Genomic DNA, 18576 nt, shown 5'->3' on the forward strand with positions numbered 1-18576 from the left:
GGCTGCGTGTGTGTTAACAGGTCATCCTGAAGGAAGGAACATCTTGTTGCTTCTCTGCTCAGTGAAGGCAGGTTCCCATTGCGTTGCCCAGTCAGAAGGCATCCTCAGCATAGTGGTGCCCCAGATTCCTCATCTGTAAAATGGTAGTGATAATAGTGCTCACATGACAGGAGTATGGTGGAAAGCAATGTATTTAACGAGTGCCAGCTCTTAAACTGCTGACTGGCACAAGCCCAGGATGGGCACCTATCAAACGGAGGGGATACTGAGCACCACCTCCCAACCAGCCCTTGCTCCGTGGGCCCAGCATCCTCTTTAAGCTCAGACTGTAGTTAGGGGAGACCCAGGAGGCCCCTGAGCCTGCCTTTCCTATTCAGCACCGGCCTAATGAATGACGACAGCCGGCGGCCCGGTGACCTCTGACCCGCGGTGCCGGCCGCGCCACTCCCTCTGGCAGGTGGACAAAACGGCTGCGCACGGGACGTTGGGGGTCCCGCGGCGCCAACCTTGGCTGGCCGACAGCCGTTGCCGCACTGAGCGGGAGCAGGATACTGCGGCACTCAAGGGGCCGAGTGGCAGCCCGCCTGGACGCCTCCTGAGCCTTGGAGCTCCGCGCGGCGGAACGCCAGCCTCCGTCGCCCAGCCCAGCTGGCCTGAGTAGCAAGCAGCGTCTCCGCCCCGCCCTCACCCCGGGATTGAACGTTCTGCTGGGGTTTGCCGGACAGCGCGCCTCCGCCAATTGGCGGCCTCGCTGGGCGGGCCCCCGCGCTGTCGGGAGCCTCGGCCAATCAGGCACATTAACCCGCCCAGCAGAGGCCTCGCGAGCGCACGAGTGGCCGGACGGAGGGAGGGCCGCGGAGGGCCAGCGGGCGGTGGCGCAGCACCGTTAGTCAAGGCGGCCCAGGCCAATGAGCGGCGGACTGCGGAGGCGTCCCGGACAGCAGCAACAGACTTGGGCTGAGATTCCCGGGCGGGCTGGCGGAAGAAAGGGCTGGGCGGGGGTCGCGGCGCGCAGCCAGCGAAGCCAACCCAAGGGGCCGCCGCCGCCGCCCAGCGCGTTCCGGGACCGTCAGCACCCGCGGCGCCGCCACCACGATGGGCAACACAGCCGCCACCAAGAAGGGTAGCGAGCAGGAGAGCGGTGAGTGACCGGGCCGTGACCTCGATCCCGGCCCCGCGCTGCCAGCCCCCGCCCTGTCCATCACCGCCTGGTCCCTCCTTCTACGTCGCCCCCAGCCCCCATTTCTCTCTGCTTGCTCTCCAGCGCCCCTTCCCCTTTACGGTCCGAGGTTCAGGCCCAGGGCCCGCAGAAGACCTTCGTAGGAGCCCCCCTGCCAAAGGCCTCCCCCCACTGCAAAGACCATATCCCCCCAGCTGTCACTGCCAACCGTGGCGTGTATGACGCCCCCCATGGGGCCCTGTCACCACACCACACCCTCCTTTCCTGGTCCCTCTCCCCAGATTCTAATTCCCCCCACTTCCTCACTCACTTCTCCCATACATGGGAACCACTGCTTGATCCCGGCCCAGGCTGCTGCCAGTCTGAGAGTGCTGTGGGGTCTGCCTCAACCACGCAGGGACTTTGGCCACTTGATGACCACACCCCTCTCCCCCCTAGCCCCCGCCATCTTTCTCCTGCCCTTCCCCTCTTCACCTTATCACAGACCCACTCTGCCCCCCTTAAAACGTTTCCCTGAGCCACCTCCAGCATTGTTTTTCCTTTCTTTGTCACTTGGCATGGGGGACAGAATCTTTCTGGGTCCCTCTGCCCCTCTCTCATCCTGTCAGTCTCTGACACCCTGCCTCTCTGCTTGTGCTCCCTCCTCCAAACAAGCGTCTGTCCCTGGCTGGGGTAGCAGGGTGTTTATGAACCTGAAGAACTGCTTCAGTGCTTCCAAAGCCAAGTGTGAGCCTATCTTGCTGGGATTCATTGTGTCCTGTTTCCCAGGTTGGGGGGTGGGCAGCAGCAGAGCCCCTTCCCTCTCCTGCTGTGCAGAGAGCTCTAGGCTCCTTGGAGGGCCCCTCAGTAAACGGTGTTCCACAACTGAGGCTCCATCATTCACCCAATCCCCTGGGGTTCTTCACCCACAACTGGCTCGGGATGGAAAGTGGGGGGTGGAGTGTCTGGGTTTAGCAAGCTCATTCAGCTTGAACTGAGATGGTGAGAAAGGGGACTCAGGATGACAGTGGGGAGGGCAGTTGGGGACATCTAACGACTTGCTTTGCCATTCTGATCATTCTCAGGGCTTAGCCAGAGACAGGCCTGTTTCCTCCTCAGCCCCCAAATGATGTTATCCTTTTCCAGCCAGCCAGCCATTCTGTATCTGGAAATGCCTCCAGAAATGGCCTCAAGCTCCTTCCTCAGTTCCTCCAGCTCTTAAATTATTATCACTCTAGGCCTAAATCTGGACCTTAGCTAAGATCCCCATCCAGTTATCAGAAATAGAGCTGAAAAGGGAGATCATGTCCAAATACATCCTTCCTGATTACTGATCTCAAACCCCAGCATCTGAGTCCCCCTTAATTCCCCCTTCCCAGCAAGACCTGGGCATGCAAGCCAAGGAACTTTATTCCCACATGATTCAAATGGCAGAACTCGAGTCACCTAGCAGCCATGGGGAGACATGTCACCAATGGGTAGGGGACAGGAAGGCAAGCTGAGTGCTTGATGACAGAGGAGCAGGTGGGTAGTGACTAGAAAAGTTCTGGGCATGAACCTGGATGGAACTAGGCAGAGGGGGAAGGGCCAGACCCCCAGCAGGTGAGGCTGGCTGACTAGGAGGTGGAAGGTAGAGCAAGCAACTATATATTACAGTGGTTTGGTTGAAAGTTGGGGAGATGACATAGTCCTGGAAAACTTTCAAGGCATATCAAACACAAGCAATAGGGGGTGGAAAGCCACACAGGGAAAAGGATCCCCAAGAAAAAGATCAGAGGCTCTGGGAAGAATGCTGAATCAGGGCACAGGCCTGGACTATCCTGATGAAATGCAGCTACGATTTATTAGGCACTTAGGATATACCAGGTCTCCACAGAATCTATCTGTTGTAGTGATTTTCATAATGGGATATTACTGCAATTTTTCAAATGATCTTTCTGAGTTTGACTTAGATGATGTCACAGAGGCAGTATTCATTCACATCCAGATCTGCCTACCAATTTCCTACATCCCAGATTTCCCAACCCAGATATTCTCAAGCTTCCTCCCCGATTTTGATATTATTCACCTATATTTTCTTAAGATAATAAAAATTTTGATTCACTTTTGTTCAGATGTAAACTCTGGTCCATCCTAAGCTGTAATAAAAATAAAATCACGGAATTGCTGTGTCAGTTATATTCTCTCTGATACACGTTAAAATACAGTATCTAAAAAAGTGAAACATCCCGTAAAATAATTTCATGCCTGAGGATGGGACCCATGTCACACTTTGGGAAATGCCCTAATCTGCACTTCCTTTCAGAGGCTTTCAGGGGCTCTCAGGGAAGGAAACAGGATAAGGAAGGAAGCCCATTTAGCTTTGAAGATCAGATTCTGAAAGGTTCGAGTTAGACAAAATCTGCCCTCTTGGAAATAGGGCCCGGGTAGGGCCAGTAGCCAGGCCAGCCTGCAGGGGGCACCTGGATTTCAACTGCCAGATGCCAACCGGGCTGGAGTAAGGAAAATGCCCAAGCCTTAGTAGGCACCAGTTAGGCTGTGCTGCTGTCCCCATGCCAGGGCAGGACAGTGCTGGCCTCCTCAAAGAGGGCAGGGATCCAGAACAAGCCTTGGGGTGGGGTGGGGGAAATCTGTACCCAAAGATGCCAAAGCCATTGCCAGGGGCCCAGGTAAGATGCTAAGGGAGCAGAGGAAAAAGACCAAGTGCCAGACTCTGAGCAAGCTGGAGGAATTGAGAGGGGACAGTGGCCCCAAGAGGCCCCAGGGGACAGGAGGCCAAGTGGAGCTCAGGCCTTGGCTGGCATTGGCCAAAGGCCCCCCTGGGAGCTAGCCCACTGAAGGGGCAAGGCTGGTGAGAGAGAGGCCCCCAGACCCCAGGGACAAAAAGGTCCAGACTCTGAGACTGAGACATCCTCCCAGGAGGTCCCTGGATAGGAAGAATTCTCACCTTGTAACATCCTACAAGACTATGAGAGGGCCAAGCCATCTCTGTGCATTGGCAGCTGTGTGGGTGCCCAAGAGGGTCCCACCAGAGCAGCTTTTCCCTGTAGTGCAGTCCCGTCTACAGCAGCTTGAGGGGCCTTACCTGCGTATCCCTGCACCCACTGGCCCCCAGGTTGGGTTTCTCTTCCTGCCACCACCCCACAACTCCCTAGCTCCCCCTGTAGGTGGGGCTTTGGGGATGGGCAGCCAAGCTGGCACAGCAGGTCTCATGAACCTTCCCAGCCGCCGTAGTCCAGGTGCCCAGAGAGGAAGGCTGAATGATGGCTTCCAACCCCAACAATGGTGAGGCTGAGCCCTGTTGCTATAGCAACTTACCGGGCAGACACTGCCCCTCAGACAGGAAGGGACTGCAGTAGGGTTTGGGGAGCAGGTAGAAAGCAGGGGTTTGCAGACCCCTGGCTGGCCCCAGAAACACCTCCCTTACTAATAACCCTGGGCTGGGGGCCTGGGGCAGAGGAGGGTCGGGGGAGCCTAGTTCAGACAAGGGGTGATGGCTCAGCTCAGATTGGGACAGTGTGGTGGTTCAGCCAAGTGTTGGAGTTCAGCTCAGAATGGAAGTTGGTTCGGCTCAGTGATAGAATCCAGGTCCAGTACAAAATAGGGATCCATCAGACTGGGGGTGGTCCAGTGCATTGTTGGGGTTCAACTGGGGCCAAAAGCAGAGCCAAGTACAGGGCAAGGGTTGACAGAGGCCAAAGACAACCTGGGATACCATTCCCCTCTCCGCCTCCACACAGGACCAAGACAAAGCCAGGTGTACCCATTTCTCTCTTGGGATAGTAGGATTTGGGGGCTTCAGGTTCAAAGAGGACTCCGGGATGGAGACTGGGTGGCTCTAGGCTCTGTGCCTTTCTCTCCAGCTGCTCTTTCAGCTAATTAGTGGGGTTCTGAGAGGGGCCTCTTCAGCCCCCAGGGAGCCCCTGGCTGCTGCCTGGGCCTTGGGGTTCATTTGGCTCAGTGACGGGAGTCCAGGTCCAGTACAGAACAGAGGTCCATCAGACTGTGGGATGGGCCAGCCCAGAAAAGGAGAGCCAGACTAGACTTGGAGAATCAGCCAGCACAGACTTGAGGTCCCAGCCCAGGCAGGGCATCCCTGCCCCAGAAGTCCCAGGACAACCACGTTTTGGAGGGCAGTGTCCTGAGATTGTTGTCTTGGGGGTCAGTGGGGTGATGGGGAGGTGGTCTGAGGCTGGGCTCCTGCCTCCTGCTGTGGCTTTGGCTTTTCAAGTGGTTTTCCTGGATTCTCTCTGGGAGCCCAAATCTAATCCAGACCAGGATGGAGGTGGCTCCCCACCTGTGGGAGAAATGGACAGGGTGGCAGGTTTTACAAGCCAGCAACTGGCTGGGTTTCCCTTTTCTGCCTCTTCCTATTGTCACCAGTGGCCTCGGGTACCAGGCACCCTCAGAGACAGTGCCACTGACCCTCACTTCTTTGAGGATCTGGAAAGGAGGAGAAAGATGGTCAAAACTGCCTCTCCTCCCGCACGCCTCGGTTTAGCCTTTCCTTTCCGGTTTGCGCTTTAATGGCTGAAAGCAGAGCCAAGTACAGGGCAGGGTTGACAGAGGCAGAGGGCATCCTGGGATGCCATTCCCCGCCCCGCCCCCGGGCAGGAGCAAGACAAAGCCAGGTGTACCCATTACTCTCTTGAAATAGCAGGATTTGGGGGCTTCAGGTTTAAAGAGGATTCACAGGAGGAGATGGGGTGACACTAGCTCCGTGCCTTTCTCTCCAGCTGCTCTTTCAGCTAATTAATGGGGGCTCTGGGGCCTCTTCAGCCCCCAGGGAGCCCCTGGCTGCTGCCTGGGCCTGAGCCTTAACTCCTTCCCGTCTGCCCAGTGGACATCGCCCTAGGCACGTTGGGTGCCATCCCCGGGGCAGCCCAGCACCCAGTGAGGAAAGCAAGACCTGGCATCCTGGGAGCCGTGAAGTCCCTGGAACAGAAAGTGAGCTTTAGTACCCCACCCCAGGGGCAGGCACAGGCCACCAGGAGGGACACCCTTGGAGACTCTTCCCACTACCTTCTGCCAAGAAGGGCCTTTGCAAACTTTGGCCAGCTGGGAGCAGGCACCTTTAAATGCTTCCCTGGCAACCAGCTCCTCCTCCTTGGTCCCCCCGAGGCCCTCCCGAGGAAGCCAGCTCAGAGACGGCATATTCCTGGTTCCCCTGCAAAAGGAAGATTCTAGGGTGAGCCTAGGTTGGCCTGGGATGGATCTGGGGTCAGACAGTGGCCAGGGTGGGGGCTCGGAGACCACCTTCCAGCTGTGGCTACAGCTGCTCCTCTGGGCCCACTTGATGATCCGTTTCCTGGGCTACCTGCGCCACACCCTCTGGGCACCTAAGCCACAGCCAGCACCCTGAGCTTCCCTGGCCAGGGGCGCAGATGGGCCCCAGATGACCCCCATCCCACTCCATCCCCCATTGCACCCTCTGCTGGAAGAGGCAGGAACCAGAGGTGAGTACGTGGGTTCCTGGCTCGGGATCCTCCCCCCAGTCATCATCTCTATCTGCCTGTTCCTCCTGTCACTGTCCCTAGCCAGCACCCCACCCCCAGTCAGGCAGGTTGACAGCACCAGCTGGGATGCAGCCAGGGCCCTTCTGTACTTTGAGAGGCCAGAGAAGGGGTGTGCTTGGGCCAAGACACTCCATGTAGCCTCTGGATGGGATACCAGCCGACGGCCAGAGGTGCAGGCCCACTGGGTCAGGACATGGCAGTTCTCAGGAACAGCTGAGAGTGAAAGGAGAATCAGGAACAGCTGTTCTCCCAGGTTCCTCCCAAGCCCGATCCTCTCCCCTTTCTTGGGTGGATGAAGGTAAAGTCCCGAAAGGGTACCCTTTTCCCCCAGCTTCATCCAGAATTCAGTGTGTATGTTTGGAGGCTTCCAAGGAAGGTGTGGTGTATCCAAAAAGCTCCTGCCAGTGAAAGCACTGGATGTTGTGCAGCCCCCAGGCCAAGAGAGTCTCAGAGAGCTGTAGCACAGCCAGGTACCAGCCTGGGACTCCTGGCCACTCCCTGACAGCCAGCCTCGCCCACCCCCACTGCTCAGTCACCCTTTTTTAGGGCTTCCCTGCCAGTGGTCTTTCCCCCCATCTGCCATTCTTGTGGCCCCATAGAAGGTTCTCTCTGCCAATGGAGAGCCTCAGGGGACAATGGGGAGCAGGGGTGGCTCCCTACAAGGTCATGTCGGATTCCTGGTACCGCATATGGGTGGGACAGGCCGATGACAGGCAAGGTCAAAGTACAGTGTGCAAGACCCTTCAGGGTGGCAGCCACCTCAGGAATCTCAGGGACTTGAGGACAGTGCTATCTGTGGGCCACCCTGGTGTCCTAGGATCAAGGTGGAATGAAGCAGTTCATCTCGTGGGCACTGGAGTCTGGCAAACAGCCTCAAGCCTGGTCGGTCTTGTACGATGAGAGTAATAGCTCCAACCCATTAGGGTTGGAATGAAGCACAGAAATCTTTCAGCATGAGGCTGGTGTAGAGGGAGGATCCCTGAACATTTACACGGCACTAAACCCACGCCAGCTACTGTCCAGCCCCTTTTGCCAAGTTTCACTCATTCAGTGCTCACAACCACCCCGCCAGATCATTACTGTTATATCCCCATTTTACAGATGTGGAAAGCAGAGGCCCAGAGAGGGGAGGTCAGTTACCTAAGGTTGTACAGCTCATCAGGGACCAGGCTAGGATCTGAACTTGATCTCATTCCAGAGTCCTGGCCCTGAACTGCTTTGCCAGTCTGCCTCTCAACATTGGTGAGGCCTGTTTTCAAGCCTCAGTTTCCTATGGTGTTAAATGGGGAGAATGCATAAAGGGAAAGTTGGCCAGCAAACCAAATAAGATTGTGGAGACAAAGCAGCCGGTTCAGAGTCTGCTGGGAAGTCGTCATTGTTAGCAGGATGCTGATATTCAACTTGGGGTGCTGAGGGGCCAATGGGAAGTGGGCATTGGGCAAGGCTTCCCCTGAACCAGCTCTGGCGTGAGGGAAAGGGGGAGCAGGGCCAGCTGGGGGCCAAGGCGACAGCTGAGCCCCCCAAGGCTGCCTGCTACCCGAGCCCCAGAGGCCTCCACCCAGGGCCGGCCTGTCTAGAGAAGGGGCTGGAGGAGCGGCCAAATCCCAAGGCTATAAATACCTCAGCTGGCGTCGTCCGCAGCCATGGAATGTTGGTCAGAACTGGGGCGAGTGGGGGTGGGCTGGCCTGGACACTGCTCTCTGTCCCCCCAAGAGTGACCCCCGAGTCACCCCGCATCCCATTTTTGGACAGAGTTGAGGCTGGGCCCCACCTCTCTCGAGTAGAGGTGGGGCCAGGCCACAACTCAGGTCAGGACCCCCCAAAGCTACCGTGAGCTCAGCCAGGGCATCTGCAGGCACTGGAGAAAGGTCAGTCTTGGGGTTGAGACAACTGCGCCCCACTTTGCACAAGTGGGCATCTCCCTAGGAATAGCCTGGTTCACCCTGACGAGATGGGGTCTCCATCTAACTCTCCCTTTCTTCTTTTCAGTGAAAGAGTTATTGGCAAAAGCAAAAGAGGATTTTCAAAAAATGGGAAAACCCTGTTCAGGTAAGCCCCCCAGGTACATAGCCCTTGGAGCTATGGCCCCTCAACCACAACTGCATCCCTGTGACGTGGCTGTGATTTTAGGGCCCCTCAGAGGGCTCCAGACCTGCCCCCATTTGCTCCCTAGATGCCCATGGGGGCTCCTAGGTAGAAGCACCTGGTCACCTACTGCCAGGCTCCCTTACCCACCATCCCCATCCAACTAGCAGCCCCTGCCCCCCATGCAGCTGCCAGCAGCTCCCGGGCCCCAGGCCAGAGCCGGATCTGGCCCCTGCCACCCGCCTTGAGGAATTTGCCCTCTGCCGTCTTGTTTTTCCACCCCATCCTCTCCACCTGCTCCCCGGTGCCCCCTCTGCTGGTGGTCCTGGAGGTGACCCAGACCTGGGCCCAGCAGGCAGTTGAGGAGGAGGTCCCTGGCCCTCCCAACCCCTCCGTCCCCAGAACACAGCCTGATTGGAACAATTCAAAAGAATCAGGACGCTTAGCATGGGCTCCTTTGGGCTTGTGATGCTCGTAAAACACAGGGAGAACTGGAATCACTGCGCCATGAAAATTCTGGACAAACAGAAGGTAAGTCCAGCGCCTCCACATGGCCCCAGTCTCACCACCTTTGCCCCAGCTGTCCCCGCCACCTGGAGTGCCCTTCCCGACCATGCACTCACCATTCATTTCCTAAGTCCCCACAGTGTGCCAGACCTGCGGGCCAGAAGGGCCCCCCATACTGCCTTCATGAAGCTGCTCCCCCAAACCAGCCACCAATGGGAATCCAGGCAGTGGACACAGGGTCAGACATCTAAACCTGTATCAGGAAGCGGTGTTGACATGGACCCTCTTTCCATAAATGTTTTTGAGACCCTGTGTTATGCCAGGCATGAGTCTAGAGTAACGCTGTCTAGTGGAAATGTAACACGACCTACACATGTATACATTTTCTGGAAGCCCCATTAAAAAAGTAAAAAGAAAGGGGGAATTAATTTTAATGTGTTTTAATTAGGCCAGTATATCTGTAATATTATAGTTTAAATATATGTAACCCACGCAAAAATAGCATTAATGAGACATTTCACATTCTTTTGCTTGTACTGACTTCGAAATCCAGCACATATTTTATATTTACAACATGTCTCTGTTCAGATGGTAAATTTTCACCTGAGAGATGAAAAAAAGTGGAAAAGTTGAAAAAGCAGATTCACATATTCCGAGTTGTTCTAAACAGGCTTAAAAATTGTCCAGGAACCGTGCTAAGTGTCAGTGTTCGATTCTTCATTTTAGACACTTTAAATGCAGTTCCCTAGACAACTGGCCACATTGCAAGTGTTCAGCAGCCTGTGTAGACCTCACTGGACAGGGAGGTATAGACCCAGAGGGCACAGCTGAGGGCAGAGTGGAAGAAGCCCTGGCATAGCTGATCAGAACTGACCAAGGGGCCTGGCTGCCTGCGTGTGACACCAGCTTGATGCTGACCAGCTGCATGTGACCTTGGGCGAGTCACTTCCTTTCTCTGTACCTGGGCTTCCAAACTGATGTGCTCACCCCTCAGGGCATTGGTCCATATGCGTCAGTCACCTGCTGCGGGCTGAGGAATAGTGAGCCTAGGTTCAGGTGTATGGGGGGTACTCTAGACACATGGAAGGTATTTCTAGACCCTCTACCCCCTGGGCACTATTCCTACTTGTCTTTTGGGTCTCAGCTCAGCTGTCTCTTCCTCCAGCAAGCCTTCCCTGCCCCCAGGCTTCACCAGGTGCCTTACTGGGCATCCACTGGCCGGAGCTTCCCCACCCTCAACTCTGACCATCAGGCCTAGTGACTCATGTGCTCTTGCCCTGAACTACATGCCATGAAGGGACAGGCAGCCTCTGCCCTCTGTGTATGTCCTCAGCACCCAGCCCAGGCCTCCACAGGCTCTTGAAGGAGCCATCCTGGCCAGCTCTAGCACCCAGTGTAGGTGAGGACCCTCTCACATGCCCTTCTCTCCATCCTCCCTGCCCACCCCTGCAGGTGGTGAAGCTAAAACAGATCGAGCACACACTGAATGAAAAGCGCATCCTGCAAGCAGTCAACTTTCCGTTCTTAGTGAAGCTTGAGTTCTCCTTTAAGGTGGGGTCCTAGTGGTCAGGGGCCGGGGCCACTGCTGGCTACTGTCTCTGGACTCCTAGAGCTGGGGCTAGGGCCCAGGACAGCCAGTGGCTGTCCGAGAAGGAGACCTCCCAGGGTGGGGGATGGGGCTGTAGGGATGGGACTCAGCCTGGGGCTCTAGAAGACTCAAGTTCAACTCCTGGGACTCCTGGGCCTGCCAACTTCTAGCTTGATAACCTCGGGTGAGTCACCCAACCTGGATGACATCACTCCAAACCACTGCTCCATTTACAGCAAGAACCTGTCTCATGGCCGGGGCACAAATTGTGCCACACGGTCTGGGTTCAAATCCCAGTTCTTGTACTTCCTGTTCATATGACCCTGGCAAGGGGCTTCACTGCCCTGAGCCTCAGTTTCCTTATCTGTACAATGGGGATCATAACAGCCCCGAGCTGGACTGAGTTAATTGTGAGCTGGAAAAGGCCACTCAGGGCCTGTGATAAAGGCAGTCACAGGGACCCCAGGCTTGGTTTAATGCTGCCACCTTAAAATTTGTAATACTCTTTTTTAACAAGGAGCCTCACATTTTTATTCTGGGTCCCACCAATTCTGGAGCTACCCTGGTCCCGTTTTACAGATGACAAAACTGTGGCCCCAAGAGCCTTGCTCAAGGCAGTCCCAGACGCAGGCCGCCCACTGTGGAGTTCTCTCTACCGGCAGGGCTCCCTGGGCCCCTCTAGCTGGCCCTCGCTTTCACTGCCCGTAAACAGGATGACGGCTGTCCCTTCTCCCTGTGGGCAGGAGGAAATGAGAACACAGCACCTGGCGCCAGAACATGCCTCACATGGGAGCCAGGATTGTCGTTGCCACTTCATTTCTGAACACCTGCCGGACGAGGGCACCAGGCCTTCAGGTTAAACAGATTGTCCAAGGTCACACAGGGGAGCAGGACAGGGTGGTTCCATCAGGGTCCGTTGGGACTCCAAAACTCACCTTAGCTACTCCTCCCTAAAATGGCTTGGCAGAGGCCTGGGGACTTTGGAAATACTCGTGCTTACTGGAAATATTCATGCTTATAAGATAAATGAATGTTTCTCTATTTTTCTCTTCCTCTCTGCATAGCTCTTCCATTCTTTGAGGCGCCATTCAACTCTTCCAGAAACAGTCCCCAAAGACTCTGAGCCCACAGCCTTGTCTGAAAGTAGTTGCTGGATTTACAGCCACAATAACTGACTCCCAGCTTCGCTCTGCCCTTACACGCTGTGTGTCCTTGGCCACAGCCCTTAACCTCTCTGGGCCTGTGCCTGCCTCTCTGGCATGGGGCAGATATCCCAGGACTGCTCAAGGGAGATAATACTGCTGAGGACGTGTGGGAACTGAAATGCTACAAAGAAGCGAGTTACGTTCATCATCTCCTCTTCCTCTTTGGAGCCTTTATGGCTTTTCTTCCACTCTGGGCCATCTTCTCAGCAATTTCTATTCTGCCTGGTGACAGAAACCTCATCTTTCCTTTTTTAGTGACCCTGCTTTGTAGCTGGTGATTGCCTTCAATCTCCCTGAGAGGCAGGTAGCTGGTTCCCCAGTTTTCAGATGGGTAGGCTGAGGCTCAGAGGGGCAAAGACACTTGCCGAGGTTTCAAAGCCAATGGGTGGCAGAGCGGGGGCTTGGGGCCCCATGAGCCCCCACAGGCTGAGCTGGGAGCTGCTCCCTCTATTTCCTGAGCCAAGTGGCGGGATGGCTGGATCCCGCTAGCAAGGCGGGTGAGCTGCACTGAGAGCAGCAGGGGGATTCCCAATCTCTCTCTGGCGCTTGGTGTCTACAGTGATTCTTTGGTGTGATCTCAGGCCAGAGAAACCCCCTCCCTGTGCCTTAGCTTCCTCCCTCGGGGTGTGGGGTTCGACTCGGGTGGGGGTGCACGGGGTAGCACTCAGTCAGCATGCTCTGTAGCTGCAAGTTCTAATACTTCTGCCACCCATTACCCATACCCTTAGAGTTAGGAAGTCTGCATTTGGCAAAGAGGATTTGGGCTTTATGCCCCAAGTGAGTCCACAGTGAGGCCTGGGGCAGCACCTGGGAACAGAACACACTTGCTTTTCTGCTGGGAATTTTGAAAACTCATGCTGAGGGGGATAGCAAGAGGTGACATGAGCCTTGAATCGGGCAGGGTGGGAATTCAGTAAAGCTTAGGGTTTTGGGGAGCCCTTGCAACTTCAGTACTGTGGGTCCAGGATTAGACAGACAGGTGGTGTGAGGTGCTGGCTTCAGCTGGCATGGTGGGGGCACCCAGCTTTACCACTCGGCCTGACTTAATGAACTTCTAAATTGTCTGACAACAAGCAGGGCCCTACAGTGAGCAGGATGGCCTAGGACCCAGCCATCCTCCCGCAGCCAGGCCTCACCCTCCCAAAGACAATCTTCTTGTAGATATGGAGGAGCTTGTCATCAAAGAGGAGTAGGTAGCCACCAGCCATCTCATAGATTAGAGCTCCCAGGGTCACCAATCCACAGCGTTGTTGTAACCCTGGAGAAAGAAGGGGTTATAAGGTGAGAAGTGGGTGCAGGCAGGCTTCATGGCAGTCAGAGGGTAGGGAAGCACCTACTTTGCTAAGAATAATTTCTGGGGCCAGGTACTCAGGGGTCCCCACACAATGTCCAGGTGCGGTCCTTCACCCGCTTGGCTAAACCGAAGTCTGTCACCTGTGCACAAGAATGGGAAGTTAGCCACTGGGGAGGAGGGTTCAGGCTGTGGCCACCTGGGGCTACCCTTCTCCCGGCCCAGTGGGTACCTTAACATAGCCCTGCTGGTCAATGAGGAGGTTCTCCAGCTTCAGGTCCCCGTGGATAAGACCAAGCGAGTGCAGGTACACGAAGGTCAGATTGATCTGGGCCGCATAGAAGTGGGCATGGGGCTTACTGGCAGGCACAGTTAGGGAGGGGATGGGTGAGAGCGGGTGGCCACACCCAGTAAGACCCACCTGCCCCCAAACAGTCCAGTTGAGCCTACAAGGCCGCCTCCAGCCCAGCTATCTAAAATGTGTAAGCAGAGTACTTATTCACGTACAGCCTCAAATTGGAAAGAGCTCAAATGTCCATCAGCAAAGGATTGGAACTCCAGATCGTGACAGATACATATGGTGGAATCATACCCACCATCACCACCAGGACAGAAGATGAATACACTTAACAACGTGGCTGGATGTCAAAAGCAAGAGTAGAAAGAAACAAAAGAATATGAACTGTGTGATTCTATTTATATCAAGTGCAGACCCAGACCAAACACATGTATGGCGCGTGAAGGCAAAAAGGACAAGTGCCTTCACTGGGGCGGGGATTTTCCCAGAAAGAGAAAGGAGAGAAAATTGCATTCTTTACATTCATATGGTCTCTCTCCAGTATGAATTCGCTCATGTTGGGCTAGGGATCCACAGTACCTAAAAGCCTTTCCACAAACATTACTTTCAGATGGTTTCTCTCCAGTATGAACTCTCTGATGTTGAGTAAGGGATGAGTCATTGCTAAAAGCCTTCCCACATTTAATACATTCATAGGGCTTTTCTCCAGTATGAACTCTTTGATGTTGAGCAAGGTAAGCAATCTGGCTGAATGCTTTCCTACATTCCTGACATTTATAAGGTTTTTCTCCAGTATGTATTCTCTGATGTTGAGCAAGGTGTGAATTCTGGCTGAAGGCCTTCTCACATTCCTTACATTCATAGGGTCTCTCTCCAGTATGTATCCTCTGATGTACAGTAAGGTGTGCATGAAGGCCAAATGCTTTCCCACAGACACTACATTCATAAGGTTTCTCACCAGTATGAACTCTCTGGTGTTGAGCAATGGATTATCTATTGCTAAATGCTTTCCCACATTCAATACACTCATAGGGTTTCTCTCCAGTATGAACTCTCTGATGCTGAGCAAGGTAGGCAAACTGAAGGCTTTCCTACTTCCCTTGCATTCATAAAGTTTTTCTCCAGTATGAACTCTCAGATGTTGAACTAGATGTGCCTTCTGACTGAAAGCTTTCCTACATTCCTTACATTCATAGGGTTTCTCTCCAGTAGGAATCCTCTGATGTTGAACAAGATTTGATCTCTGGCTGAAGACTTGCCCACATTCTCCACATTTATAAGGTTTCTCTCCGGTATGAATTCTTTGATGAAGAGTGAGAGATGAGCTCTGGCTGAAGACTTTTTCACAGTCATTACATTTTAAAAGTTTCTTCTCTGTATAGATACTTTTGGGCTTAATGGCCACTAAATTTTTTTTAAAGCTCCTCTTATGTGTGTCATGTTTATGTACTTTCTCCTCTTTGGTGATTATCTGCTGTGCATGAAGCAATGTGTTCAGATGGAAACTTCCCCAAGATTTGTTATATTCTTGTCCTCTTTTATCAACAGGGGCTTCCCCATGAGTGATTGTCTCTTCTTTGAAACATGCCTTCTGAGTCACTGGTTGCCTTTCAAAATGGGCCTCACATTTCCATTCTTCTCTCAAACTAGACTACTCAAGACCACAGCTTCTAAGTTTTTCTATTATCTTCTGAGATGACTGTGCTTCATAACTGTCCTCCTTTGGGGTTAATTTTTCAGTTTCACCCATAGATTTCCAGCCTGGGCACAAGCCTTTTGCCATCTCCCTCCTTACCATCCAGGGCTCTTTTCCTTGTTCCAACAATAATATCACACTTGGCTTGGAAAAGCAAAGTCCCAGTGATACCAAGAGCCTGTAGTTCTCCAACATCACATCATGTACAGATAGATGTCTCTGAGAAGAATTTAAACAATCCCACTCCTCTCAGGAGAAGTCTACAGACACATCTGTGAAGGTCACCAACTCCTGGTACATGGCTTTAAGAAGGCCAACAGCCATTCTTTCCTCCTCCTGGCTCCTCCTGTGGGAAATGGCAGTGCCCTTAGATGACTGCAGAACTGAGCTGCGGGAAGATCCCGAGAGTTTCCTTTGGGATGATGGAAATGTTCTACATGGTATATCGGGTAGTGGTTTCACAAGTGTGTGCAACTGTCCGAACTCCTGGAACAGAATATTGAAGACCTGTGCATTTTAATGCTGTCAATAAATAAAACAATAGCATAAATTTAGAGACTGCAACTCACAGAACCCAGGAATGGACTAGCGGTTACCAAAGGGAAAGGGATTGTGGAGGGTGGGTGGGAAGGGAGGGATAAGGGGATTAAGGGGCATTATGATTAGCACACACTAATATGGGGGGGGCACGGGGAAGGCAGTACAACACAGAGAAGATAAGTACTGACTCTATAGCATTTAACTATGGTGATGGACAGTGACTGTAATGGGGTATGTGGTGGGGACTTGATAATAGGGAGCATTGTAATAACCACAATGTTCCTCATGTGAAACCTGAGCATAAGATTGTATATCAATGATACCTTAATAAAAAAAAAACATTTATAGAGACTGCATGAATTCGATGGGGACTTAAATGGGGGACACCTAGGTCATCACGTTTATTTTGTTTCATGGTGGTTGAGACACTGCAGATTCCTTAACTCAGAGGGAACAGTGACCTGCAGGGACCAGGGAGGCCACTTCGACATTCCCAGACAGATGGCTTGGTTGTGCAAAGTTGTCTGTGGTCACCCCCCAGGCCTCTTGTGGCAGGGGGTGGCCAGCTCACCTGAATCTTCCGGTCCGCTGCAGGTGCGAGAACGTCTCCCCTCCAGGCACGTACTCCATGACCATGTATAAATTCAAGCCATCCTGTGGGAAGTAGCCACTGAGCCTCAGTCTCCTCTAAAATGAGAACCATCACAGCTCTAACCTTAGAGCAGCAGTTCTCAAAGTCGTGCCCTCTTCAGCATCAACATGGCCACGGAACTGGCTAGAAATGCAGATTCTTGGGCCCCACCCAGACCTCCTGGATCAGAAACTCCAATGGGCCTCATGGGATGCTCTGCATGCTCAAGTCTGGGGTCCCCCACCCAATAGGACTGTTGGATGGCAAAGGCAGTGTTCTGGGTTCCCCACTCTGTGTCACTTTCCCCTGTCCAGGTGTGGTTCTCGTCCCACCCACTCCTACCTGAAGGATCTGCTACGGAACCTCCTGCAGGTGGACCTCACCAAACGTTCTGGAAACCTCAAGAATGGGGTCAACGATATCAAGAACCACAAGTGGTTTGCCACAACTGATTGCATCACCATCTACCAGAGAAAGGTGGGTTTCCCCTCCCCTTGCCTTCCTGGGTGCCCTGAGGGTTTTGGGGGGAGTCCAAGAACCAGGGAGGGCTGCCAGTGGGGAGATGGAAAGGGAAGGATTGGAAATAGACTGTGGGCTGCTGGGCCAATCTAGATGAGGCAGTGGAGAACAATGAGAGTCTGTAAATGGGATTGTGGGGTCATTTGGCCCCCCTGTGACCCTGGGCAGGAGATGCCCCTCTCTGGAAAGTAATTTCCCCATTGGTGAGTTGGCTGTAATAAGATGCTCGGCTTGTTCAGATGAGTCACACCCTAATGCTGAGCTCTGGCCTGGGTCAGAGTAAGTCATATCACAAACTTTAGGCCATTCGCATTTATTGTTGTAACGATGACTGTGCGGACTGCTGAGTTCTGGGTGGTTCTTGACCCTTCTGCAGGTGGAAGCTCCTTTTGTACCAAAGTTTAAAGGCCCTGGGACACAAGTAACTTTGACGACTATGAGGAAGAAGAGATCGAAATATCCAACAGTGAGAAGTGTGGCAAGGAGTTTTCTGAGTTTTAGGAGTATGCCAGTGCCCTGGTGGGTTTTCTTCCTCTTTTTTTTTTTTCTCAGTGGGGTCAGGGTGGGAGGGTTGGACTGAACAGCCAGAGGGTTCACCTGATTTCACCCCCACCCCACCCCCAGGATAGGGGGAGCAGAAAGCGTGGTTGCTGGGGAGGGCCTGCCTATTTTATTCACCCAGCAACCTGCAGCCCCCCTCTTCCCTTCCTGGGCACCCCTCCTCTGCTTGGCTGTCAGCTGCCCATCATCCCTTCTCCCCTGCCCCATTTGTGCTTTTTTTCTCTTAATAGAAAAGTGGGGAGCCGCTGAGGAGCCCATCCATTCATCCCCATATTTGCCCCTTTCCTAACTTCTCCCCGTCCCAGGAGGAGCTCTCAGGCCTGGGGTGGGCCTCCGGGCGCAGGGACGATTCAACCTGTGTGCCACGAAAGTCGCGACTTTCTTTCTCTTAAACAGTGTACTGTTGTAAACATTTGAAAATTATTACCAATAAGGTTTTGTTTAAAAAAAAAAGTGTCGCTGGTGTTCCCGACTTCGGTCACCCACCCACACAACACCGGGGAGTTGGAAAGAGGATTTCAGGACCCAAGCATTCAAGCTGATCAGGACCTGGCCTGGTGTCCTTATTAAGACCGGGTTGGGCCGGAATTCCGCCACTCCCCCACACACCCCCGCCCCGAAGGAAAAGGGGGAGCCAAAATGCCCTTAGACCCCTAATTTAGGGTCCCCACAGCTGCGGCGTGCCCCCTCCGCGTCCACCCCTGGCCGAGGGCGCGCTAGGAAGACACTGGGCCGGCACGCCAGGAGGCCGAGTGGCAGCGGGGGTGGCCCTGGCTGAGGTGGAGCAAAGGGGGAGACAGTGCGCGCCCCCTTCCCGCATCCTCGGCGCGGAGCGCTGGGCCAAGCGCACCGTAGGGGCACAGGGGCGGGGATGGGGGCGGGCCGATGGTCACCGCGGCCGCCCAGCCGGCGGGCGACGAGTTCCCGGTAAGTGCGGTCCGAGAGCGGAGCGCGCCGGGGAGGCGTGGAGAGGGGGGCTG

General features: G+C 54.0%; 3 protein-coding genes across 5 annotated transcripts; 2 read left to right on the top strand and 1 right to left on the bottom strand.

The window, feature by feature from the left end:
- The first annotated feature begins 794 nt into the window (after positions 1 to 794).
- PRKACA (protein kinase cAMP-activated catalytic subunit alpha) lies at positions 795 to 18066 on the top strand. Of its 3 annotated transcripts, XR_012124405.1 has the most exons (7): positions 804 to 1141; positions 8665 to 8724; positions 9116 to 9291; positions 10720 to 10818; positions 16831 to 16993; positions 17412 to 17554; positions 17827 to 18066. XR_012124405.1 is itself a non-coding variant. In XM_073220064.1 (6 exons), exons 3-6 carry the CDS (start codon positions 9208 to 9210, stop codon positions 11976 to 11978), a joined length of 354 nt encoding a protein of 117 aa, XP_073076165.1. In that variant the 5' UTR covers positions 795 to 1141; positions 8665 to 8724; positions 9116 to 9207; the 3' UTR covers positions 11979 to 16236. The 3 variants fall into 3 exon arrangements, 2 of the variants coding, with proteins under 2 accessions (XP_073076165.1, XP_073076166.1); XM_073220064.1 differs by lacking the exons at positions 16831 to 16993; positions 17412 to 17554; positions 17827 to 18066 and adding exons at positions 11599 to 11710; positions 11920 to 16236 and having other exon boundaries at positions 795 to 1141; XM_073220065.1 differs by lacking the exons at positions 16831 to 16993; positions 17412 to 17554; positions 17827 to 18066 and adding exons at positions 11599 to 11710; positions 11920 to 16236 and having other exon boundaries at positions 797 to 1141; positions 9246 to 9291.
- Positions 1151 to 8658, top strand: SMIM46 (small integral membrane protein 46). Its single transcript, XM_073220066.1, has one exon. The coding sequence runs from the start codon at positions 6369 to 6371 to the stop codon at positions 6519 to 6521; it is 153 nt and encodes a 50-aa protein (XP_073076167.1). The 5' UTR covers positions 1151 to 6368; the 3' UTR covers positions 6522 to 8658.
- Positions 12384 to 16521, bottom strand: LOC140845768 (uncharacterized). The gene is given in 8 exon segments (XM_073220753.1): positions 12384 to 12545; positions 13197 to 13318; positions 13443 to 13494; positions 13584 to 13710; positions 14118 to 14721; positions 14724 to 15123; positions 15631 to 15691; positions 16457 to 16521. Coding segments are annotated over 8 exon segments (1593 nt in total).
- Positions 18067 to 18576: the final 510 nt, after the last annotated feature.

Source organism: Manis javanica, chromosome 13 (genome assembly GCF_040802235.1).
Source record: "Manis javanica isolate MJ-LG chromosome 13, MJ_LKY, whole genome shotgun sequence".
NCBI classification, from domain to species: Eukaryota; Metazoa; Chordata; class Mammalia; order Pholidota; family Manidae; genus Manis; species Manis javanica.